Here is a 27,733-nt window from a genome sequence, read left to right as displayed (position 1 = left end):
GCCTTTGTTTGATCAAAAACATTAATACTGAAATAAAGCCATGAATTTAGGGACAAGGTTATAATTAGGTTTAGGGCAAGGGTTCGGGTTAGGCACTTAGTTGTGATGAATTGGGTTAGGGTAAGGAGCTAGAGATTGCATTGTCAATGAATGTCCTCACAAAGATTGTGTGTGTGTGTGTGTGTGTGTGTACCTTCTTAACTATATTTTGGGGACCAATTTGTACCCAGAAGTGACCAGATACCTCCCTTTAGGCACATCCTCATTTGTAAATGTGGTATAAAAATAATTAAAAGTTTTTGAAATTGTACAAATGCAGAAAGTTAGTGTAAGGGGATAGAATATACCGTTTGTACAGTTTAAAAAACATTACGTCTATGGAATGTCCCCATTTAGATAGCTAAGTAAACGTGTGGTCCAGGTAAACACTAAATTTTGAAGACAAGATGTCCACACAAAGATGGCAATATCTGAAATCTTTGTCCGTGTGTGGACATTTTTAAATAATTAATTAAAATGCTTTCTGGAACGCAATAGTATTGCATAGAGCAAGAAAGACGGTATGTTTTTACTTACAAATACAGTGCTAAAATCCAAACAGTTAGGATTTCAACTCCTTGTATGAATTTATAGCCCTCTCAAATTCATTATAAGCAATCTGTGAACACATCAAGCAATAAGCATTTCACTTCAATATTCTGGATTCTTTATTCAGTTTATATATGTATTTCCATTTGTAGTTTAGAGAATGAGAAGCATTAGTTTTATTTACAATTATATTTTTAAAAACTTCAGCTCTGTACAGATTTGAACCCTGATAAGGACCAATATTTTTCAGACCTAGTGCGGTGTTAAAAGACAAAAAGCAAAGACCACATAAACAGAAAAAGACAAAGGAAGAAAAAAGATATCAAATTATGAACATTTGAAGAAAAAAAAGAAGAAAACAGTACAGTAATTTCTTCAGCCATTAGAGAGGGGTTTGCTGCTGTTAAAGTATATGACATTGTCAGCATCTCACTGCTCCAAATGCTAATGTGCTAACTGTTTTTAGACTATCATACACTAGACACCAATATATATCAACAATCTATAGTTATGTTCTCTACAAGATTCATATTAAATATACTCTACACATATGTAACCTTCGAATACAATTCCCATTTGGAAAAATATTAAAAAGGGAGAAGGAGAAAGAAAAATTACACAGATTTAGAAATGAAACAGCTCATGTTTCTGTATTGTGCAAACAAATTTTATATCTAACAGGGATGGGGAAATAGAAACCAAGCCAAACTTCATTCCATAGTTATCTTCTGGCTCCAAACGCAAGCATTAATTTACACCACCACACTTAGAAAATAAAGGGATAAATCTTACCCTTCCTGAAAGAGAGCAGCTCAGATCTATCTAAAGGGGGCAGACGCAACACTGTTTGACTGTCAAAACACAGCCGCAAATGTCACTGTTACTCGTTGTGGATTATTTAGACTTTCCATGAGTGAATCAAACCAACATGTGGAGATCTACCTTCCTGCAAATTCCTGACTCCTGCGCTCAAAACACACCTGGACAGGCTAATCGAGCACCAGAACTTGTTAAAGCAGGACGCTGGATCTCCATGACCAGAATTGGGCATTTAAAACACATGGAAACGTATAATAAACATTTCTAAAACGTTCATCAGGCACATCAATACTTGTTCTCCTGCGCTGAAATCAATACACTACATGTGGCGATTAGTATTTTATCGGGAGGGTGTAGTGGAGGTTAAACCGCCAGTGAAGCATGTGCTATTATTTCAGATGTAGATGACGGCATGCCTTTCCGCCTCCGCACCGGATCCGAGCCAAGCTTGGTGAGCACGTGGTGCATCGTTTAACGTGAAAAGTTCATCAGACCCTGTGTAAATTAATTTCCCCCTCACACGTCTCCCTCCTGAGAGGAAAAATCAAGGTCTCTTCTACCTCACTGATTCATTCATGTTTACCATGTGCAATAAAAAACAGAGAAACAAGGGCCTCTTTCCGTGTGCAAACCGGTAGAACGGGAAGGAGTGAGTGTCTGTGTGTGAGAGTGAGCATGATGAAACGAGTTACAGGTCTGCTGGGTGTACATGAAGGTAGAATGACCAGAAATGTGTGTGTGAGGGTGTTGGCGGGATGCGTTTTATTATCTGCTGCTCTTGAGGTTGGATTTTCTTGACATCTTTTGGCTTCGATAAGGACTATGCGTTCCCCGAGCCTGGTCTCGTCCTCTCTCGGGTGTTTTTTTTTTCTTTCCAGGTGAAGTGAAGCTCTCGTTCTGGTCAGGTGTGAGTAGTTTTGTTTAAGCAGCATGGGCGAAGGGGGACAGGACACACTCATTCTGAGGGATGAAGGGATGTATTTACAGGATCACACAACAGTTGCTCTCTCCAGTCTTTTCCCGGTTCCTTTGACCTGAAATGAAAACACATGCAGTTAATACTACTGCACAAAAACAAAACAATGGTTCTGTTCAAAAACCACAGCTGCAGCTACCTAAACATTATTTTAAGGCATCATAGCCATTCTGTTTTGTTCTTAGAGAGGCAGGCAACATAGTTGTGTTTCCTTCTAAGATTCATATTTTATTCTGCATATATTCTTTACACAGAACACAATCCAAGAATGCATCCTTGAAAAGCTTGGTGAAGGATGAAGGGGAAAGTGAGAGAAATGCAAGTAAATCTTATTTAATATAGGGCTGTCGTGGTGAAGGAATTTCCCTTGCGGTAATTTTGAGTGGCTCAATAGCGCGATATGCGGTATTATCGCCATTTATTTATTTATACTTATTTGTTGCTGTATAAATAAGCTACGATGTGGTCAGCATGTACAAAAACGAGGACATTTTCAGTAACCAATGTAACCAAAACTAAACAGCGTCTATGCGCACTGAAAGGCTGTCACTCGCAGTTACGCGCAGTTACATTGTTACGGCAACGGACTGTCTTCGAGTGAGTCATTAAACCGTTCATTCTATTCAACAAACACGTTCAAAAACGCTGATTCATTAAAAGATAGATGTAATGAAACAAGGTGTTAATTATTTTTAAACACTTTTCAAGGCTCAGCTGACCACATCACATGGGTAACGCTGATGCTGATGATGATTCTCACTTAATAGAGACCAATGGCATTGATTCAATGCATGACCCGCTTCCTCGTGCTGTGGAATACTGACCACTGACGCCATTCATGTGAAATACCCTTAAACGTTAAAAGACGCAGGTAATCGCACGCGCTCAGTCGATCTCTCTAATTCACTGTCTGTTTAGGCTTAAGTGCAAATCCACGAAGCCTCTGTACAAATCACCATGATAAAAAACAGTCTTGTTATAAATATTAACTTTCAATACACATGCACGAAGTTCAAAACAAGAAGGGTAGGCTATAGCCTTATGAAAAAAGAAAACACGCGAATATCGCGGTTGCTGCGGTTACTTGCATTCCTCTGCGGTTGGCTTGTCAGTAGCACGGTACTACAATATTGCGGTTATCGCGACAGCCCTAAAAATAAAAAGGTATTGGGTTTAAAAAGACTATTTTAATTGTTTACGGGTGTGAGTTTGGTTATAGAATATGGTTGTCACTCTTGTAAACAACTGAATTGTGTGTGAACGTAACCGTATTAAGGACTCAAATACAGGACTGACAACCGTATTCTGCTGCTGTGTGAATGTGGCCTATTTAAAAGGTTCCAAATCAAACATTTATGAGGTTCTTTTTCAGTGACTTAAAAGGCAGCTACCCATGTAGGCAGCATGGAAGCTCACTGGGGTTTGGAGCAGAGCCATTATCTTCAGTACTGATAAATAAGACCGCAGGACCCAGCAACAAAGTGCTTCAGCATACATAAATAATGATATTTGATTGTGAAAAGACATTTGATTTAAAAATATACATTTACAGCACCTTATTACTAAAGTAACAATTGAAGACTTAAATTTAAAAAAAATATTTTATTTTGTTATTTTATTTTATGTGGGGTTTACTTCATTTTATTTATGTATATTTTGTTTTATTTCACACTGTAATATTAGGCCTAATAGTTTAACAAGGTACTATGTAATTGTAAGTGGTGTATACACAAGTAACTCTTAAATAAAAAAAAAATGTAATATTTAAAAGAACCCTTTAATGTTCGTCATTATCAACAATGAATTCACCTGAAAATGATTATAACCACTTTACAATAAGGTCTAATTTGTTAACATTAATTAATGCATTAAATAACATTAACTAACAATGAGCAATATATTTTTACAGCATTTATTAACTGTCGTTAATGTTAGTTAATAAACATGTTCTTGCTCATGTTAGTTCACAGTGCATTAACTAATGTTAACAGATGCAACATTTGAACTTAATAATGTATTAGTAAATGTTGAGACTAACATTAACTAACATTAACTAAGATTAATAAATGCTGTAGAACTATTGTTCATTGCTAGTTATGTTAACTAATGTATTTAACTAATGTTAACAAATGAAACCTTATTGTAAAGTGTTAACTATCTTTCATTTAAAGTGTCCCCTCAAACTTAAATTAATAACCACAAATATATAATATACATACATTCTCATATTTCTTTCTATGTTGAAACCATACATCAATAAATAGTGCATCACTTTTTTCATGAAAATGTGCCTTCAATTCAGCATTTCAATAAAAATTGTTAAAAGGCTTAAAACTCTAATATGTCAGAATACACTCAGAAAACATTAAATTCATATTTATTTGTCTTCCTATTTTATCACCAACACTGTCAAGTGACGGTCTTTTATATTTTGGTGATACAATCATTTAAAACCTCTGAAAGACATTGCCAGAGGTTAAGAATGATCCACATATAAACTGGTGATTTTTGAAGAAAGTGAAGGCTGCAGTTAGGCAGGGAGCGTGTGAAAAAGTGAAGGAGGACTGGACAGAAAAGAGAAAGGGCAGAATGGTTACCTTGGGAATTTGGCTCGGGCAGCGTCTCTCTGGCAACTAAATGCATCACTGTGGTTTTTCCGAGAGGCAGTTTTAAAGCTGCAAGACACGAGAAAAAAAAGTGTTAGACTGAATGGACAAACAAGAGACTAATGCAGCTGTACATCTATGATACCAAAGTAACTTTTCAAGGGGATAAAGTCATAGGACAGAGGAACCAGATGGAAAGTAAACCCCTGGATGAGAGTGCTGCATTTAAGCCTGTGCCTTATTGAGAACCGTCACTGAGTTTGAGACCACTGCCTTCTGCCCCACAGACAGACTCTTTCTTCATGCCTTGGTTCTCTTGAATCAAGAAGGTGTCAGCATGTATTATCAAAGTGACACTTCTTTGGCAAACCCTCCCTGCGCATCACCATCACATCATCAGCCAAACAGTTCAGAAATTGTAGCTGGTTGTGAGTTTTTACTCAATCATAGTTACTCAACTATGGGAAAAGTTTGCCCAGGCAAAACATTGCAAAACCCATTAGATATGAGTAAATAGTAAAGTTACAAACTATTCACACATCACAAATATTTATAAAAGACAAAAGAGACCTAATTTATTAGTGTATTGAGGAAAACATACTTCTATAGTCTTAACTAATCACAATTTAGCCAAGACTGCCTGACAGACATACATACATAGATAGATAGATAGATAGATAGATAGATAGATAGATAGATAGATAGATAGATAGATAGATAGATAGATAGATAGATAGATAGATAGATAGATAGATAGATAGATAGATAGATAGAATAGAGCCTGGATGTTCCCTGCATGAGTTGATGTGCGGTAGGTTGAATATAAAGTGATTGATTTTATTCTCAGCTGCATTTGCCTCGTCATGCTTATAACAAAGCAAGAAATGGAGGGAAAGAACATGTGAAGTATTTCCCAGAACATGCAAGATATATATATTTATATATACATACTTACAGTATATATATATACACATATATATATATATACTCATGCATTTTCTTGCACATTCACAAACCCACTCAATCTTTTATTGTTGCTTGAGGGATGGCCAAACAAATAAAAAATTCTTCCTGTTCACGCCCAAAGAATTTCCTCTCCTCCCTGTTTTCTTTCCTTGATGACAGGTCTGTCGAACAGTGCTTTCCTACTTTCATAGACTGCTCTTTTCCCTCAAAGCTAAATGAAAAACTCACTGCTGAATTGTAAGAATATTTCTAAGGTAATTTCAAGAAGTGAGTTTTTTCATGACTTGAGAATAGTTACTTTTAGGTGTATTGGGACTGGGAGCTGAATTTTTGGGTACATCCTTACAATCAGCTGAACTGTGACAGAATCAACGCTGCACCCTGGCCCGAAATAAACCAAGACAGCCAAAATAAATATCTGTGCAGTCATAAAAGTCCGATGGGACACAGTGAATTCACCTGGCAGAGAAAAGACCAGGCAACTTCTTATCGGTCAGACTCATGATTCGGGATTGATAAGAATGATTTAATGAATAATCAACAGTAACAGAGCATGTGTGATGTGATATAAATAATGGTAATGAGGAGTGTGGGAGGGCAGCTCACCTCCTAGCGTCACATTGCCGTGTAGGAATCGGCCCTGGTAGATGAGGCGCAGGATGTTCGGACTGCTCACTTGTTCCTCTTCCCAGTCTGTTAAAGACAGAACGAATGAGAGGCATTCATGTTTGTGTTGTACACAAAATATACAAATCTGAAGCCAACAAGAGACAGACCAAAATGTAAGTTATTATGCACAGAAGAACGAAAGTCAAAGGTTTGGAACAACATGAGGGTGAGTATATGATGAGTAAATGAAGAAAACGTTTTTTTTTTTGGGGGAGGCACTTTTCCACCCGTCTTTCCACATTACTCAATCCTTCGTTTTTCACGTCATTCATTTATCCATTAATATGACCCACCGATCTCTCTCATTCTTGACTCAATCCAAATGGAGGCTCAATCACAAGACTCAAGTGATGGTCATTCTGTGTCCTCGTGAGGTCGAGCTCTGCTGTGCTCGTCTGCTATGAATAAAACTCTGATTCAATCCCAGACCACCCCGATGGAGTTTACGAACTGTACAACAAAGAAAGCCTTTCTTTTCACAGTAAGGCCTGATGACTTTCATAAGAGCTATTCAAAGCAAGAATTAAATTAAAATGACATAAACTTAAATAAACCCTTGATTGGAGAAAGAAATGTTAATAAAAATGTATCATTCCTGCTAAAAATGCAGCCCAAGTTGGCTTGCTGGTCTCAGACTGGCTTAAGATGGTTTAGCTGGTCAGTTAGCTCCGAAAAACTACATGGCCTTTTATTTTTTGAGGCTCTCTGGAGAACCATATAACTAAATACAATAAGAGTATGGATATGAATATGCTAACCATTCAGGTAGCATACACTACCGTTCAAAAATGTGGGGTCAGTAAGATTTTTATAATAAAAGAAAGAATTTGATACTTTTATAATCAAGACATTGAAGGACATTTATAATGTTATAAAATATTTATATTTCAAAGAATCATCAAAGAATCATGAAAAAGAAAATTGTGGTTTCCACAAAAATATTAAGTTGCTAATAAATAGTTAATAATAATCAAAATAAAAGTAAATAAATATTAACTGTTTTCAACATTGATAATAATAAGAAACGCTTTTGAGCACCAAATCAGCATATTAGAATGATTTCAGAAGGATCATGTCATGTGACACTGAAGACTGGAGTAATGGCTAAACAACATTACTGTTTTTTATCAAATAACAGCCTTTGTAAGAAAAAAATTCTTAAAGTCCCCTTGTGGTGAAAATCAAGTTTTTAATGTTGTTTATCCGTCCATATGGTGTTTTTAATATGCTTTAAGGCAAACCATGTGCAAATTCATAAGTCAACACCATTGCTGAGTCTTTTCTCTTTAAAACTGCAGTGAACCAAAGACAGTCTTGAAATCGCTGGTGTTTCTGACGTCACAAACTACCTTGTAACCAATCAGGTCAACATGTGATCGTCAACGAGTGGATCTCTGAGCTGGTGTGAGTGAGTGGAGGTGGGGCTAATTTGCATATTCATAGAACCACGTATACTAAATGAGGTAAGGGTGTAGCGTTACATTCAAGCTATCTTACGGCATGAATAATTTTTTTTTCAAGGAATAAACGCTTAAATGTCATTTTGGTGATCAAAGATGAGTTTTAAGGGATAAAATGATTGACTATGGGGGGACTTTAAACATCTTACCAAACCCAAACTTTTGAACGGTAGTATATATATATCAAAACACCATGGTATTTTACCATCACTGCACCATGGTACTGCAACAGTACGTTTTTAACAGGTTAGTCAGGTGGAAAAAGCTAAACTTGAGCTTGTGGCCAGATCCCTCAAAGCACTTGCAGTTTCAGATGGGTTGCCAAGATAGTGTAGAAACAGATGAAAGAGTCTTTATACCATCTGCTCTTCTCTACAATTCAGAGATAGCAGTATGTGTGTGTATATAATCTGTATGTAAATAATATTTGAATGCAAACCACATAGTCCTCAGGCACAGGCGGAAAGACAGCCAGACAGATGTATAAACGCACAAACTCAGATGCTCTGTTTTTCCCCTGAATAATGTCATTGACTTTAGGTCAGTGTACAGTGAGTGGAATCTAACTCTGCATGGGATTACCACTCAGTCAGACTCAGATTTGTCTGCGGCACAGATTATCTGAAAACAGAAAAAGGTTGTAAAGAGGAATCTACTCAACGGCAGGAAACAAAAGCCTGAAAATCCTTCACAAGAGCCAACAGTTTCGACTGGGGAATGCATTCAAAACAATATGTGAGTGTTTTAAGATGTGATCATCACACACCCATTGGCCAGTTGTCGTATACGTGCTTGGCGATGTCGGCCGCGGAGTCGTTTGGCGAGAACAGGAACTCTTTTGTTTTTCCACTCACCAAGATGAGCCTCAAGTTGATCTGAAACACAAACACAAACAATATAGCCGTTAGAAGCTCAGTCAGAATCCATACCACACTTCCTCATCAACCTGAAATGGCATTTGCAACCCATTTTACCTTGTAGTGAGATGTATTTCTGAGTTTCATACCAGAATGGAGCCAGAACTGAATGTTAGTTTGCTAAATCAATACCTAAATAGCTATTGTGCTATTCGCAGGCCTACATGGAATCTGTGCACACAGAACTTTGGAGAAAGATCTGCATATTTTCACAGAATTAAAAAGCCTGTCAGACACAAAGCTTCACAATGTCATGACCCTTGTGTACATTCATTTATAAACATGACTAATTGAATTATTCTTATAGCTAACAATAAGAGTAGAGCCCGACCGATAAAGGATTTTTAAGGCCGATACCGATACAAATATTTGGTGATTTCACGAGTTCACACTTACAAATAAGTCAGATAGAATAAATGCGTATTTGGCGTGCTGTCCGAGGAGAGGGCTCCGGGCTCGGTATTTGGCCCGAACCCAGAGTACTCCCCCCGTATTCCTGGCTGTGAAGAACAAGCCAAGAGTGAGGAGTCGGGGTGGTGGAGGGATGCTGAAAACTGTCAAGGAAGTTAGGTGAGTTGACAGAGTGAATATATATATATGCTTCCTCTCATGCTGATAGGGTAGACATGGTAATTGTTTGATGAGTTGATTGATTGATTGATTGCTTGATTATTTGAACGTGCTCCTCCCGAACTTTGTTAATAAAACATCATTTAAAAATCCGATATTCCGATATATCGGCCGATATATATATATTTTTAAAATTCTATTCCATTAAGCTACAACAAACCATTTTCAATCATCATTTGCTGCCTGCCTTCTAAAATCTACTACTTAGTGATGCACTAAATACATTATGTGACTAGTTAATGCTGCGGCTAAACGAAGTCAGCAACGCACACTTGGATTTCACACACGTGTAAAAGAAAAGCTAACTTTTATGCACAGGCTATGTTTGATACTTTTTCTCTATGTCTAAATGTTCACTCCTCGCGTGCCTAACTTACATTTTACAATGCAGGGACTGGAACTACAGATATGCTAGTTATAAATACAGTAATTATTACTTTATTTAGGCAGAATAAGTTTGTTGTGATTTCCAAGCTCATTGATGTTAGCGGTCTTCCTTGTAGAGTACTCATAACATGGTTGAAGGGTGTTTCGTCCACTTAAATGCCGATACCGATAGTTTGGAAAATGCCTAATATTGGCCGATAATATCTCTAAATAAGAATCTTTTTTTTTTTCTAAAGAATCACTTCTGAAGGATCATGTGACACTGAAGACTGGCGTAATGGCTAAACAATATTACTGTTTTTTATCAAATAAATGCAGCCTTGGTAAGTTTAAAAGAGTTTTTTAAATAAATGAAAAAATCTTACCACCCCCAAAGTTTTAAACATCAAAATACCATGATATTATACTGTCACTGTTGCATGGTACTGCCACAGTACGTTTTTGAGAGGTTTATCAGATGGAAAAATACTTGAGCGTTGGAGTAAGCATATTTTCACAGAATTAAAAAGCCTGTCAGTGTCAAAGCTTCCTAATCTCATGCTCCTTGTATATTCATTTATACAATACATTGACTAATTTGATAATGATTTTAGCTACCAATAATGTTGTATGGTTTTCTCAGTTTCATTTAACTGCAAAAAAAACAATGATTTACATTATTGAGGGGAAAACTGCTTAGCATTAAATAAAAATAAATAAATAAAAATAATGAAGATGGGCAGTTGAGAAATTATTTCGTAAGACTTTTATATAATCCTCCACTTTATCCTAGCAAATGCGAACCACCAGTGATTCAATCAGCACAATTATGCTGTTTGTGCAAGCACTCAAACAATACAATTTGCAAAAAGTCCACTATAATACTTATTCACATCCCAGGGTGTCGCCCATTTAAAAACAAAAGAGTAGGATGTATCAAGCTGAGAGAGAGAGACGGACAGGACTCGGGGCAGTGCATGTTCAATGCACGTGTGTTACTATGCGAGTGCCATCAGAAGATCCAGTATTAAGCTCCTCCCTCTATACGCACACACACATTGCCAGCTGCAGTGATGTAACAGAGTGAAAACCAGCAGATGGAAACAAAGATCCTCCTAAGCACTTTATAGAATCAGATTAGAGCCAGGAGCAAGAGCCTGCACACTCAAAACAACTCATCTAAAGATCACAACACACACACAATCTTAAGTCTCCTCAAAGGAAAGAGTATCAGTCAACAAACAGATGCACATTCATGCACAACAATGGTTGGTTGATCACGCAGACATACACATGCAAATCTAATTTAGGCTCGGATTAGTATTTTATGAAGCCACCACACAGGAAGGAAATACCAGAGGATATCTACTTATCGCAATATTTCTGTACACATTTTTGCCAATTCACTCCTCCATTTCAGAGCTTTTAAAATACTTATGCTGATTTATATATGTCAGAAAACAGAAATAGTGTAAGGTGCAAAGAAGACCTGTTTCCTCAAATTAGTATTCGTATCCTCCAAATGTAAAGATGAAATTGAATGAATGAAATTTATATTTCAATAAAAAAAAAATCTATATATTGTGAATAGTATTATTTTGGTAAATATGTCAAATATACATTCTCGTTAAAAAGTTGAGTCCGTAAGTTTTCTTCTAAGAAATTAATACTTTTATTCAGAAAAGACTTTGATAAAAAGTGATTTAAAAAAAACATTTCAAATAAATGCTGTTCCTTTGAACTTTCTATTTCATCAAAGAATCCTATAAATAAAATGTATCCGTTTCCACAAAAATATTATGCAGAAGTCTTAACTGCATTTGTGGGCAATGCAGCATAAATGTAATATTTAAGCATCAGTTGGCTGATATTTGGGTTTGTTTGACATTACTGGCATTGATTAACAGACCAAAATGTAGGCTAATAATGCATCGATTAAACATTGATTATCTTCCATTTACTAACAGCTTTAGTGATTAATAAATGTACATTATTTTTTCAAATATTTGTTATGAATTTCAAAGAAATACTGATTTTGCTAAAGAAAATTACCCATTTAAATTACATTACATACTACATCTATCCCATACTTTATTACATTGGTTATCAGTATTGGTGCTTAAACTAAAAATTCAATGAAAACACACTTTTTTTGTATTCGTTGTGAACATTTTTGAAAAGAAAAAAAATGACACAAAAAAACTCAAATTTTCTAATAAAAAATGCTCCACCTGTTCCACCTTTCCTTTTCCAACGACATCCTCCGACATCCGACATCCTTCCAATGACAAAGTCCTCACTATACAATACTCAATGGACAAAATCTAGTCCAACCCATAGGTGGGAATGTGTTGGTTTGTGTTTCTATTTGTATACTCAATACTCAATATTACAGGTTTTTATGCTATATGGTAACTTTTTAATGTTGTGTTAGCTGACAGCTTTGTCTTGTATAGACCTTATTCAGACAGAGCAGCGCCATGACAAATATGAAAGCGAGGCTGTGAGGGATAGACTTACTGTGTTTTCAATGGCATCTGCTGTAAAAAGCTGAATAAAGCTCTTAGATCACTTATGATTTTCCACAACTTATGCTGTCTGGAGTTTTATGTCTACTGAAGTTTCTTGGAAAGATATTTTTTGCAATGTAGAACAATCCAAAAACACATTAAATAACAGTTTAACTAGGGCTGGGTACCGAGTTCTTTACTTTTTAGGTGCCGACCGAATTCCCTCGATACTATCGAGTATCGAAAAATGACTTGTTGTTCGGTACCAGATTTCGATACCTAAGGGGTTAACTCGTCAACGTCAGTGCTCAAACAAATACATATGAAATGCACAACGGCACACCTAAAGTCGCTCACGCAAACTCTACACACACAAGACGCGCGGAACTCTCCGCGCACATACTCATATGAGACGCGCACACACACAAACTAGCGCACATACTCATATGGGACGCGAGCACACACACAAAACTCTCTGCGCACATACTCATGAGACGCGAGCACACACACATAATACCCTAAAGATGTGGAAAAGTTGATCAAAAGTGTGGCTACATTTCTCCAGGCTCGATGCCAACAGCGCGCGATGCAGTATTTGCGGTAAAATAATTGCTGCAAAGACCGGTACCGCGACAGATATGATGAAGCCCTTGACAGTGCACGGAGTAAACATAATAGCAGAAAGTTGCTCCGTCTTCGACTGGTAAATGAAGAGATACCTTGTTGATCACTCTGACCTGACAGTGTTTATATTGCAATAATAACCTACTGAGTGTACACTGCCGTTCAAAAATGTATTGGTTAGTCAGAATTTTTTTTCAGTAAGGATGACCTTAAAATGACCTTAAAACATGTGTAATGTTACAAAAGATTTCTGTTTCAAATAAATGCTGTTCTTTTGAAATTTTTATTAATCAAAGAATCATGAAAAAATGTATCATAGTTTCCAAAATATTAAGCAGCAAACTGTTTTCATATTTCTGAAGGATCATGTGACACTGAAGTAATGATTTTGAAAATTCAGCTTTGACATCACAGGAATACATTTTGAAATATATTCAAATAAGATTTTAAATTGTAATACTATTTCACAATGTTACAGGTTTTACTGTATTTTTGATCAAACAAATTCAGCTTTGGTGAGCATGAGCTCTTTATAAAAAAAGTGTGTTCCTTTGTGCACTGGCTAAGGAGCATGAGTCAAACTGAAAAAAATAAAAACAAAGTTTTTCTGAGGTAATGTGTAATCTTGTTAAAATGGATTTCATAAAATTGGTATCGAAAAAAGTATCGTTCAGGAACCAGTATCGAAATCAAGGTATCGGTATCGGTATTGGTATCGAAATTTTTTGAACGATACCCAGCCCTAAGTTTAACCCACTGATGAGTTGTATCATGTCCATCCTTTCATTCCCTTTAGAAATCAAAGATGGCGCTGCTGTTAAATAAGGTTTATTTTGTTAGTTAAGCTAAATCATCTGGTGAAGTCTATTACAGATATAGATATTCATTCATGCCTCTAACTACGGTAGCAGACTCACAGTAAACTTAACCTAGAGTGTTCACAGACCCGCTTTGACCTTTCAATATGGCGAAAGGCTTACGTATAGCGGCTCATAGAAACAGCCGCTAATGAGGCATCTATGTTTATTTCTATGGTTCTGACACAATGGAACACCTCCTAGTTTCCATAGAGATGGTAACCGTGGCAGCGGCTCCTCTATGAGAGCGCTGACCTGAATCACCTGCAGGCAGAGTCTTTCTTCAACTGTCTCTTTCTCTCTCGCCGTATCTCATCTTTCACTATGTCACTCCATCTTTTCCACATCTTTGTCTAATGATGACATATCATCTCCACCTGGTGAATGCCAATGAGCAAAAACCAGAGGAAGCTGATTTATACAATGTTTCCAGACATACGCAGAAAGGAGGAAGAGCCGCCCAAACCGCAGAAATATGTGTTATGCTGGGATACGTCTGCTTAAAACATTTCTCCTCCATCCATCTCCTTGGTGAGCAGACAAAATCTCACTATGACGTAATACGGCATGCAGGGCTGCCTCCAAGGAACTAAAACAACAACAAGCTCAGCAAAAAACATCCGCCAGGGAATGATTTCATAGGCGAGGGTAACGCTGGTACTAGTCTTACCCAGGAGCAGGTGGATCCCTCTGAGTGAAGACAGCAGTTGCTATGCTAAACATTATTATACCACTCAATATTTATCTCTAATACTGCATCCTCACAGAATATGTTCACCAATCCCAGCATAGTAAGACCCCGGCTCCCCGCAACCAACCCTTCAGGGGGAATGTTTGAAGTAATGTTTGATGTAATCACCCCCTAGCGCTCTCCTGCACAAACAAACGCACTTTCTTAGGGACACAGACGACACGTAGCATTCCTTCGTGAGGCTACAGGCTGCCCATGGGATCTCCACTGTGATGGAAAAATTTATACAACAGAAACACGTAAAGCACAACAAAGGCTCTGCCAATACAGACATTAGATTTAGAAATTGTTTATCAGGCACGGTTATTGGCAGATGCTGATAATCTTAAAATATTAGCTGAATATTGAAGATTTATTGGTCTGTTGCCATTACGATCATGCATTTTAGTAGATAGCATGATTTAACTGCAATATTGCAATGAATAATAATTAAGTTGTGACACCTGTATTGTTATATGGCACTGCGAGGTACTAAAATAACACCTGCTATAGTCTTTCCATAGCTGACATGTTGAAAACAGATATGTCATCCAGAGCAGGTGTCTCAGGTTTGCTATAGTTACAAACCGAGCGTGAAGTACTAGAGATTTTGAAGTACTTGTAGCTTTTGGGTATCACAAGTTGAGCAGGAGATTCTCTGCTTAAGAAGGATAAACAACTCAGTGGTTCTTCCAAGAGACAGTGTGTGTGTGTGTGTGTGTGTGTGTGTGTGTGTGTGTGTGTGTGTGTGTGTGTGTGTGTGTGTGTGTGTGTGTGTGTGAGAGAGAGAGAGAGAGAGAGAGAGAGAGAGAGAGAGAGAGAGAGAGAGAGAGAGAGAGAGAGATGCTGACAGTAATGAGTGTGTCAGACAGGACGTCTGAACTAAAAGCAGCCACAACAAATGCTGACCACAGTGGATGTGACATGTCGACCGGCTTTGACCATCCCAGAATAGAGGTCTGCCAGATTGTTCTGGGAATGACATTTATGCAATAGGGAACAGACACACACTCACAGCACTTACGTAACCACATATCAATGAAAACAATATTAGAAACGTTGCCTCCAGCAGGGATTTGTCCGTTTTGGAGAGAGAGGAAATTAGTGAGTTCTATGGCGAGATCGGTTATGTCTGTATAAGCTGGTTAAAGAACAATGATGTAGCATTCCAATACAAAAACAAGTCACCTGCAACAAGGAAGAGCCATTAGGGATTAAAGACCACACAAGCCTAATGCAAGTTTAGGATTGTTGATCCCTGTCCGGTTAACAAACTCAGGACTTACTCAAGTTCACACCACGGAGACTTCAAGTGACTGGATCATGAAGCTTCTCCGAGATAGGACCCCATTTATACCTATATTAAGTGCCGCAACAATAGTAATTGTAATATATTAAGCCACACATTGTAAAAAGTAGTAAAAATACAAAGTTAGACATGGCAAAGAAAAATTGAGAGGGGAAAAAAATGCTAGGAGAAAACCACTTAGCCCAGAAATAAGAATCATTCCACTCTTCATTAGTAAAGAAACCAATGAAGTTTCACACAGTTGTAAAAATCACTATGGCCTTATTATACTGTAAAAATATAGGTACAGTATATTATGATTACATTTGGCTAATCAGCCATGCTTGATAATACAGAATTTAAGTTGTTTAGCTGATATTTTTACAGACCTCTTTGCAAAAAATATTACATTTTTATTTACACATATTTTGTGTGTTAGAAATGTATAAACCATGTATTATACAGAACAATTATAATAATATTATTGTAAAAATATTTAATTTGTTTTATAACCATTTTTTTTTTTAATTGTTTCATTTTTTGTTTACATTTTACATAAATTCATAACACTTTTTAACCACGATTTGTTGCAACCCATCTATGTACACTTAGTTTTGACTAACCTAATCTATATTACTGTAGATTACTGTACCAAGGTGGCGCATTTAAACCAGCCGAATCAGCAACTTAAGTTTGCATGTGTGATCAGAACATCCTTATTGTCGAGCACTGCTAATGTGTATGAAAAAATACCCAATATATCCAAGCGTCACTCAGACAAACTAATCATATAAATAATATATCATGACATTAAGAAAAGCTCTGACCTATAATCTTGAGAGAGGTCTTTATGCTTTAAGCATGTCGTAATCAGACAGAACAGATAAACAAAGAATCAACACAGAATTGAGAAAATATGATCCTACTGTTCAACAAAAGATTAACATTTTCTCTTTCTGTGTACTGAAAGATCCATTTCACTCTGCTCAGTGTATTCGGAGTCTGCTTCTGTGTGCGAACTCAACCTCAGTCATAAACAGACGAGACAGAAAAGGGAAGCCATCCATCTTCCCCGACAGCACAGTGTTGGTTCAAACAGTGTCATCTCTGTCTATGTCTCCAGGAGTCTGTGATGTAGTTGAGACCGAGGTGGTTTTGAAGACTGTGATCACACTCACTCATCTCTATTTCATCAGTCAGGGCGTTGGTGGGATTTCGCCCGCATATCTGAGAGAGTGTGAAAAAGCTTCTCAGAGCATCTCATTCTAAGAATGGAAGTGTCATTTCTTTCCTCGGTTTGAAATTAGGGTTTACCGTACCTATACCTAAACTGACTGTCTGCATGCTTTAAATAAACAGAGTCAACAAATCACAACTAACTAACCCCATTTAATTTCTTAATACATGTTCCTGGTCTTATTGTGAATGATTTATCAATGCATGTCATTCCAAAGAAAAAATGTTTTCTTTGTAATATTTCCTTTAAAAGAAAAACTCTACCACTCAAATGTTTTGGTCAGTTTTTTCTTTTCTTTTATTCAGCAAGGACGCATGATTAGACTGATCAGAAGTGACAGTAAAGACATTTATAATGTTACAAAATGCTGTTCTTTTGATTTTTCTATTTATCAATAAATCCTGAAGAAAGATGTATCAGTTTCCACAAAAATATTAAGCAGCACAACTGTTTTCAACATTGATAATATTAAATAAAAACTAAAGTTTCTTGAGCCCCAAATCAGCATATGATTTCTGAAGGAAGAAAAATTCCGCTTTGCCATCACAAGAATAAATGTAATTTTAAAATAGAAAAGTTATTTTAAATTCTAATAATACATCACAATATTACTGTTTTACTGTATTACAATAAAATGAATGCAGACTTAGTGAGTATTTACTTAGATTACTATTATTATTTTTTAATTTAACGACCCCAAACTTTTAAATAGTAGTGTACCTTGTTCTACCTCTGAAACAATTTTCCTTTCAAATGACATAATCAAACTGTTTTTTGCCTATTTATATTCCAGTCAATTCCCAATAGATGAAATTAATTCCCACCCTATACAGAACATCCGGTTTCACTGAGAAATACGTCACACTGCAGAAGTAATTTTTGAATCCCATTTCCTGTCTACTAATTACATAATTCAGAGCGGCAAAAGTTTAGCCATAAAATGATTTTGCTATAAAATGAACAACATGCTAAAGTTTAAGAGTATAACAAAGTTTATTTAGCATGTTTTCAAACAAATACAGGACAAATATAGAAAAACAAAGTTCTGTCAGGTACGGTACAGTCTGCACAGTCCAGTTTTTTTTATTTCTCAGCATGAGACAGAACAGGTTGTTCCGCTTTGCAGTGGAGATCCGATTCTTTCTCTGGTGAGAAAGAAAACCACTGAGTACGGTAAACCACCCTTTGTTAGGGATTTGCTTAGATATTCAACATTACAGGTCACCTTGACTTCTTTCTGAACAGAATATAAAATGGTTTGGCCTATTTGCATTAGCAGGGGTTAAAGCAATGAACATGTCCAAGATGACACATTGAAATGCATTTGGACAAGGGAATGGAAGGATGAATGTCTCACTTCAGCCAGGGTCAAAAACACAATGACCATTGGCATTGGTTTGATAATAGCTAGCTCATTTGACCACTAGTCTCAAGGCAAAGCTTCTAAATGAATAGATTCCAGCCCACAAAATGATTCCTTACTGTTTCATATAAAATTGTCTTTTCATGATATTGGACAGACTGTTAGGGGACCCAAAATCAGAGAAAAAGAGACCCGGCCATTTATTAATATGTGATATCTTTCAGATGAGCGTCAGACACTTAAATTCTCATTATGAAGAGCACGGCACATGAGAAAGAGATAACAGCATTAAATGACATGAGATCTGAGAATTAGATATCACATTTTAGACGTGGGAAATTAAACTGCAAGAGGGGATATAAAGAAATTGTATAGTTCCCTGTCTATTTCCAAGACCTCTGTGTGGATGATGGGACAAATTATTGCAGGAATTTGAGAACTGACTCACAGCCATGGCCGTGCGCACACACGGGCAAAATTGCCATGTACGAGCAACACAAAAAGAGCCTGGATGTTCCCTGCATGAGTTGATGTGCGGTAGGTTGAATATAAAGTGATTGATTTTGCTCCCAGCTGCGTTTGCCTCGTCATGCTTATAACAGATAGATAGTCGTCATGCTTATAACAGATAGATAGTCGTCATGCTTATAATAGATAGATAAATAGATAGATAGATAGATAGATAGATAGATAGATAGATAGATAGATAGATAGATAGATAGATAGATAGATAGATAGATAGATAGATAGATAGATAGATCAGCTGTTGGCTATTCAACAATTCCTGTAAAAACACACGACGAACATACACAGAAGTTGCCAAGTAAATTCCTCACTTCCTTGATAGATTCTTTTCCCCATAATGGACCGGTCTCAATAGATACGGTAAAAGGTGATAATTTTGCAATCATTTCCTCAAAGATGTATAGAACTTCCTTTACTCCCATTATCGTTCTTTATCTTCTCCCCGACTCACTCACTCCACTTCCGTACTTAATCATGGACACAGCACACCACCAACTGCAGTCTCAGCCTGTCCAGATGCCCCATCAGCAGTCCTGAAGGACAATCAGTCACACAGACATACTCACACACACTCAACCGGCCCAAACGATGCATCTCACCGGATGAGAAAACAAGGGTACAAGGGTGGAAATATCACTGAAATCAATATAGGCCCGCCTGATGACGTGCCAATTACAACCACATAAGTGGGAATGTCTTCACACTGGTGTTAATAAATGCTGAATCTGAGAATGACTCATCTTTGTACAAACTTTCCGATCTTGAGGCTAATTACTCACCTTCTATAAACACATTAGCAATGTGCACTCAGGGGCGCTGAATAAACACAAACCTAGAACTCTGACCTTTTTAGAACTGAAACAAGATTCCTTTAAGGTGCTTTAAAGACAATGTGACACATCTTGAAGGTCACAATGTTAGATGATCTCTGTTAATCAAACACATTCTACAATAGAGAATGGCCAAAAAATACAACCAGATTTCCACCTCATGAGAATGATAAGGCAATTCTATATTTAATATATATATATATATATATATATATATATATATATATATATATATACTGCATATAAAAATAAAATTATATACATAATAATAAAATATTTTTTTCCTGATGGAGCTATGGGGAAATATGAGAACAGAAAAAACACTCAAGATGAAAAGAAGCAAGACGAGCGGAGCGTGAGAGAACAATATCTCATCTCCTGTAGCCAGATGAAGGCAGGCAGCCTCTACCCTGCAGGCCCTGTCCACGTGCTACTGCTGAAAAAGGGCAGACATCTGTAGAAAGAGAGAGTGGGGGAGGCTGGCCGTCTGATAGAAATGGCCTTTTGATATTGTATTACAGCCATGTATTACAAACCTGAAAAACACCCTTCTCATCACTTATTACTATCATGCATATGTTCTCAAGCTGAATTATTGCAGCACTGCAGACAAAGCTCCACAGACCAACTTCATGACTGAAAATCTTTTTTTATATTTTCTTTGGGGCGAGCCCAGAGAAGGTTTTTCATTGAAAGTCATGACTCTAGTTTGTCCTACAGCTTTTTCTTGTTATTTTTGTCAAACAGGGTGCATAATGGTATTAAATAAGCAGCATACAGCAAGCAGACTATGTGGCAGGCAGTACAATTGTATTTCAATATTGATGTATTTAAATATGTATATGATCAGTTTTTACACAACACTGTATTGATACAAATCCTTGTGCCTTGTATTAATTTGTGCAAACACAAATCTCCTATATTTCAGTCCACAGCAGAATTAATAAATAAGAAAAAATGTAGGACTGTATAAAAATATGACAAAAAAAATGCAGTGCAGTGCAGGCACTTGGTTCAATCCATCGGTTGTTGATTGGATGGATGCAGATCTGAATGTGAGCTTGCAGTTGATTTTAGGGGTGGAGTTTATGAGGACACAATGTTTGGAGTCATACATCACCAGAGACAAGTCTGACGTTTCACCGAAAGATTGAATTATGATATTTTGATAAAAAATGACTAGGTAAAAAAATATATATTCTCTGAAATGGCTCTGATGATTTATATATCAAATATTAGCCCATTTTTTAGCTATCGTTCACACCTGTTGCCTTAGAAGTGAAGTCAAAATGTTGTTTAGATCACATCTTATGATCAGAGAAAAAAACATTTGGCTGGATTGGAGGAGAAAGAGGGAAAGGTATGAAGGAAGAGAAGGGGAGTCTGGCCTGAGATTTCAATCTGTGACTTCACTAAACTACAAGAGAATGCTTGTGCAATGATGTCATAAAGGCGAGCGAGAGCCAGTGTTTACAGTGGAACAACCCTTGCAGTCAGTCTCTGCCCAACTCACACAAAACTTGAACAGAACCACCTTTGGAAACATATAAAAACAGATATATGTTGACTCACGTCCAGTAATGAATATGTAGAAACACCACAGAGAAGTTAAAACAACTTATAATAAGGCATTGAGCACTATTTACACAAACTCTAACTTTCCATGACAGTGTGTGTGTGTGTGTGTGTGTGTGTGTGTGTGTGTGTGTGTGTGTGTGTGTGTGTGTGTGTGTGTGTGTGTGTGTGTGTGTGTGTGTGTGTGTGTGTGTGTGCACCTCTCTCTCAGAGCTGTTGTAAATTGTTCCTCACTCTACTGAAAGGATCCTTTATTGAGTGAGTCTGAGCTACTTCCTCCTCCTCCTTTCTCTCTCGCTCCCTCTTTAGCCTTTTAACCCTTACTGACCCATAAGCACTCTCTGGACTTTATGCAAATCATACTCACCATGTTATATGTGTCACATTTATTCACACAAACACATGCTTACAACAGATGCTAAAACAGACTTCAGCTGTATCTCTCTGTCTTTTTATGCTGTTCTTCATTTTAGGACTGTGCTTGCTTAAACAATCAATATATTGTGATTCTTTTTCTCACAATAGATTTTGAGTACTGGCAGGTCTCAAAAACGAGTACTCTGAGGTGTGTGCGGAGTGCGGGCCATGTCCATCACTGAGATAAAGAAAATATTTTAAATAAAACACTGTTATGAAAATTAATGTTGACAAATAAAATTATGATATGAAAATATGTCTATCAAAACAATGTTTTTGAAAAATAAACATCTAAAAGGAATAACTGTATGAGGTGAAGCTAAACAGTGAACGAACAGCAGAAAACTGAAGCCTGTTCTATATGACACATCCTATGAGACTGACAGTGACATCCATATTTCAATATACACACACAATATATATATATGAAGAGTTCAGATGCAAAAGCCTCTAAGTGCCATCTGAAATTTTCTTCTAGAATGATCATTTTAATCAAGCTCGTATATTTAAGTTCAACAATTTCACTTAAATGGCAATGCAAATTACCTATTAATTGTCATTTAAGTGAAATTACTGAACTTAAATATACAAGCTTTATAAAAATGATCATTCTAGAAGAAAATTTCAGATGGCACTTAGAGGCTTTTGCATCTGAACTCTTCATATATATATATATATATATATATATATATATATATATATATATATATATATATATATATATATATATATATATATATATATATATTAGTGCTGTCAACGTTAACTTGTTAACACCTGCAATACTTTTTTTCAGTTTAACAGGTTAAAATATTTAACACAGTTAAAGAGGTAACTGAATATAACCACCAAAATATCCGTTTTGATCAGATAGCCTAAATACAGAACATAAATGTAACACTGTCTACAACATGCTACAAATATGCTAAAAATATCTGCACAAAACGACGCAAATGCAAGTGAATTTGAACTAAGTTACTTGCTAGCCAGAAAGTGTTGCTCACGTTTTCTACACCTTTTCCATCTCTCATATGCAAACCAACACCTTTTGTTATCTATACCCTGTACATTTCTCCTGTAGTTATGTCACACTTTGGCTACCTCTCATTTCAAAGGTGCCTGTTCGTAGCAGGTGGCTGTTTGGGTTCAGAAGAGGGTCTGTCTTGTCATGAAACATTTTATAATTCCCTCAAAGGGACTGATTTGTGTAGCCACATCCTTCTGTTATCTGGTTCCCTGATGAGCTTTATTGATTTGAGCTTGGTTACATAATTTTGTAAAAGTCTCGATGACAAATCTGGTTTGATTTCACATTAAATATCCTGTTTAACTCAAAAATGTAATATTTACAGAAATAAAATGCCATTTCATGTCTAGAGGAAGTTTAAACGTGTACATTTTTTACATAATTTAAACTTCTGAAAGTGCTGGGCAACGCTACTCAAGTGTGTGTAGTGTGGACAATAGCCATAGGGGAGGTCTCTCCTTGACATTTCTCCCAATGGTATCCCCAACTAATTCACCCCTACACATAGGACACAATACCACATGACACCACACAAAGTGACACAGTAGTGTCAGGAAGTATTGAGTTCTCCTTCACACCTCTGTCTCACAACTGATCAAAGCGAACTCTTTTAAAAGAGCATATCTGACGTAGCACCTATAGGCTTCCACAACATCTCGTTGCTTTGAAACAGTGAGAGCTCTCTACAAAAAAAGCCCATTCATTAAAATGCCCACCCACAAGATGTGTATGCACACACACACACACACACACACACACACACACACACACAAACACTCCCATTGTTTGACAACCCTACCCCCCAAATGAATGCCCCTCAGCTGGAGACCACACAATGATTCAAAGTTTCACAGAGTGGACATTTCATCCTAAAACTGAACGGGCTGTTCCGAGAGACCAAAAATAGACAGCTAAACCCAACGTAGAAAAAAGTCACGTAGCTCCTGCATTAAAAACCCTTGATTAATTTTAAAGCTAGTAATGGATTATCTTTATCGTTCCTTTGCAAATCCATATAAAATTATTTCCCGTGAGGTTTGAATGTTTCAAATTTTCAAAGCCGGCCTTCTAACGCTATCTTAGATAATCAATACCTGACTTTAGGCTATAACATAGCACTTTGTTCCCTGTTTAGTCCCTGTTTGCATAATGTGAGAAAAACCTTTCTTCCTGTAGAGAAGTCAAGAGATGCATCGTCATCATCAGGGTCGGCTCACATTTCTGCACTTAAAATCAATTAACAATACGTGCCGTTGCTCTTTTAATCTAAAGTTGCCAAGGAAGCCTTTCTGAGGGCCAGATTTACATTTTAGTGCTACTCAATTGCAGAAACAGAAGGACAGTCAATGTGCACTGTAAAGGCCAATCACATCAGCCCTCAGTGCACATTACATCAAACAGAGTCTCTGCAATGTCAGAGCGTCGGCATCTCTTGAGTTTGACAGCCAGATCAGCTGTTTGGAATATCCAAAGCATGCTTGACTAACAAGCAGGAACAGTGTTACAGTTTGGTGCCAAAAGAAGGAGTTCATATTTGTTTTGATATTAGTTTCAATGTTTTAATACACAATCAGGGCTGTATTTTGTGGTTGATAAGCAGATTGCCCACGTCCTTGGATTCAAACCACTTACACTGGCGAATAGCAGCATTACCACCACCCACGGGTTTAGAAGTCTCAATCTTACATCACAGTGCAAAGCTTGAAATGTCATTCTACAGGCATGTAATGAGGATTAAACAGAACCTATATTAAATCATCCCCCTGGACAGCAAGATTCTAATGTTAGAGTTTCGTTTTGATCATTTGCCTTGATTCACATTTCCGAGACATTTTCAGTTGTGCAAATGGAACAGTGACTGTTTTGAAGCCTCCCTGATCACACTTCCTCATTATCAGTCAGAACAGCACTATGTAAGCCATCTGATAGGATATCTTTACACTACTGCCCTTCCTGATAGAGGTGGAATTTTGATGGGGTAATTGGCCAAACAGCAAAAAGAGATCCAAGGCATTTAATAATAACACTGAGTCCTTTGTGTCTATCTTGGATTAATCTATTTGCAAGAGCAACAATGAGATCAGTTGACCTTCTCTGATCTTTGACAAACACTTGTTTATTTTAACATAATTTATTCCTTAAAACTAACTACTATCTAATTTTATGTTACAGGTATTCGTTTTTAAAGTACTTCACTAGTAAATAATCCAATAATGACTAGTAGGCCTATTTTTTTTTTTTTTTTTTCAATAGTAATACTCATTAGATTGTAGTACTCAATCAACATTCCTTTGCTACTAGTCAGAATCCCAATAATAGTGACAAGTAACTATTCCGTTGATACTAGTAACATTTTTTTTAATAGAATGAGGTTGAATGTGGTTTAGATATGAACTATCAACTTCTAACTATTTACATTTTTGCAGATAACTATTCTAGTTCACTACCAAAATATACAGTAAAAGTATTATTTCGTTGAATAAACTGTTCTAATCAATTTTGGTAAAATATAGCAATTTGTTTTCAGTAACAGTGGAAGAATAATTTGTCAGTATTAGTATAGTGACTAGTAACAACTTAATAAATAGCCTACTACTACTTACTAACTGAAATATTAGTATTCGAATTAGTAAGAATAAGTAATGGCATCTCAAGAATAGTTACCATAAACAGATACTGATCATTATTGGAATCATTTTTTGTAACAACAGAAAACAACTGGTAACACAAAATAGAAAACGTACTAGTTAGTTTCAAGGAGCACAACATTTACAATATTTTACAATATAACGTACACCATTAAATCCTTTACAATATAAGTATTCTTACCATGTCGACAGGGATGTTGCCCGTCATCTTTGAAATGTGCTCTGTCGGATCTTCACTTTAGATTAGATTAAAAGTCGTTTTTCTATCTTCAGTTTGCTTAAGAAGCAAAGTTTTGACCGCAGGTGTCTCGTGGTAAAGCAGTTAATCACGCAGAGATCACTCGTCTGGTTATTCCTGTAGGTTCGCTGGTCGAGGTAGTTAAGCGCAGGCAGGAATAGGTTCTTCTTCAGATAGGCTTCTGTGTTTTTGCTTTTTCATGGTATAAACTTCAAAACGGAGAAAATAATATTTTCTGGATTTTATATTTATGTGGGAGGACCCCCTCCCATCCTGAAATAAAAAGGATATATATTAGGAAAATGTGCCTACGCCATACGAAAACAAAACCACACTACAATAAAGCCATTGGTTTTTGCAAATATACCGAGAAATTAGTTCCTCGGACTCCGCAATAAAAAACAGTCGCCTGGCAGAGGAAAAAAATTCTGTAATTCGACGGTTTTTCAGTCTTATATCCGTCTTCGTCTGCGCTCACACTCTGCTGTCATCCTGCCTCAGAAAAACATGGCGGCAGTTGACGGGGAAAGGCTGAACGAGGGGAAACCGGAGCTGGTGAGGCAGATAAAAACGGCGCGATGTTGTCGATCGGTATGTGTGTGCGCGGATGAATACGCCCCCCAGCAGTTAAAGGAAGAGGCGGAGAGAGAGGCGAGCCCACGAATCCATGCGCGCCCAGATACGTTTCATTATAAACGAATTAGTTGGAAGGGTTTAGGAATTAGGAACTTTTATCATAATCCTTTATGCTTAATCCTTTTCAAGGGCAAACATTTTTTTAAATCATAATCAGCCTAATGTTTGTTTTGTGTGGTAACATTTTGTTATGTAGCTATTTACCACATAGGTTAGCTCTCTCATAACCAGTTTAACTGTGGCATTTACTAAGACCATAGTAACACTGGTAAAATCATGGATGGCTCCTCATTGGTTAGATCAATGTAACTAATGGTTTATACCCTGCTAAAAAGCCTAAAAGTGTTTGCTGGTTTAAGCTGTTCTAAGCTTGTCTCACAAGTCTTACCAAGCTGTTACTCAGCTGGTTTAGCTGGCCGACAAGCTGGTACCCTAACCTAACCAGCTGAAAAGCCTCAAAATCCTTCTAATATCAGATGATGGACCAGCAAACCATGGGAAGATGGTTTAAGCTATCTGTTTTTAACAAGATATGGAATGTTATGAAAATGTTATGTGGTCTTCAACCACTTTATTTTAACTAAATAAATAAATGTATATAAAATTGACCAATCAGAAGCAAATTTTTCTGAAAACTGAAGATTTTCACGGCACGTAAGTTATAATTTCTCTCAAAAAACAGAATTGTTATTAAAGATAAACCATTGTCAATTTTCTCAGTGGATAGCCTATCTTGTTTTCATTGTTGACATCATCGAAAAGAGCACATTTGTCAAATTACAGATTAAAATGGGTTGCAAATGCCATTTCATGTCTACAGGAAGTATAAAAACAATATAACTACCACTCACAATCACAATAAGACATTGATTTGCTTTTAGTCTAATTTAATTTAACATAGGGTTATCAAGCACCTCAATTCTTTTTTTTTTTTTTACATTTAAACTTTTGTGTAAGTAGGCCTACATGTTGTTGTTGGTTTTTTTTGGACTCATCTTTACAATATTCTAATGTAACTTGGCAGGGGCACTTTAACATGACTTCAGCTATTTCATGAATTAATTTACCTAGAAAGTTAAAAAAGAAAGTCTGTGTGTGTGTGTGTGTGTGTGTGTGTGTGTGTGTGTGTGTCCTTGTCTTGGAAGCATGAGGTCTTTATCTGTGCTGTTGACTCTACCTCTATTGTCTTGCATGGTGTTGAGAGGAATTCATCCTGACATGGGGTGTCGGA

General features: G+C 36.7%; 1 protein-coding gene across 2 annotated transcripts; it reads right to left on the bottom strand.

Moving 5' to 3' along the window:
- Positions 1 to 689: 689 nt before the first annotated feature.
- On the bottom strand, positions 690 to 26,475 carry ubl3a (ubiquitin-like 3a). 2 transcript variants are annotated; one of them, XM_079860926.1, is made up of 6 exons: positions 26,234 to 26,475; positions 25,810 to 26,139; positions 8,851 to 8,959; positions 6,562 to 6,648; positions 4,981 to 5,058; positions 690 to 2,441 (listed from the first exon to the last, which is right to left on the bottom strand). In XM_079860926.1, exons 2-6 carry the CDS (start codon positions 25,834 to 25,836, stop codon positions 2,389 to 2,391), a joined length of 354 nt encoding a protein of 117 aa, XP_079717052.1. In that variant the 5' UTR covers positions 25,837 to 26,139; positions 26,234 to 26,475; the 3' UTR covers positions 690 to 2,388. The 2 variants fall into 2 exon arrangements, with proteins under 2 accessions (XP_079717052.1, XP_079717051.1); XM_079860925.1 differs by having other exon boundaries at positions 25,810 to 26,472.
- Positions 26,476 to 27,733: the final 1,258 nt, after the last annotated feature.

This window comes from Squalius cephalus, assembly GCF_949319135.1.
Source record: "Squalius cephalus genome assembly, chromosome: 24".
Lineage (NCBI taxonomy): Eukaryota > Metazoa > Chordata > Actinopteri > Cypriniformes > Leuciscidae > Squalius > Squalius cephalus.
Note: the sequence above shows the minus strand (reverse complement) of the source record. Positions and strands in the feature narration are given on the sequence as shown.

Excerpts from the sequence above, each read along its gene's own strand:
- ubl3a (XM_079860926.1), bottom strand. The coding sequence starts at position 25,836 with ATGACGGGCAACATCCCTGTCGACATG. Across the intron at positions 8,960-25,809 it reads GCAACATCCCTGTCGACATG|ATCAACTTGAGGCTCATCTT; the intron begins GTAAGAATACTT and ends TTTGTGTTTCAG. Across the intron at positions 5,059-6,561 it reads CGGCAATGTGACGCTAGGAG|CTTTAAAACTGCCTCTCGGA; the intron begins GTGAGCTGCCCT and ends CGTGTCTTGCAG.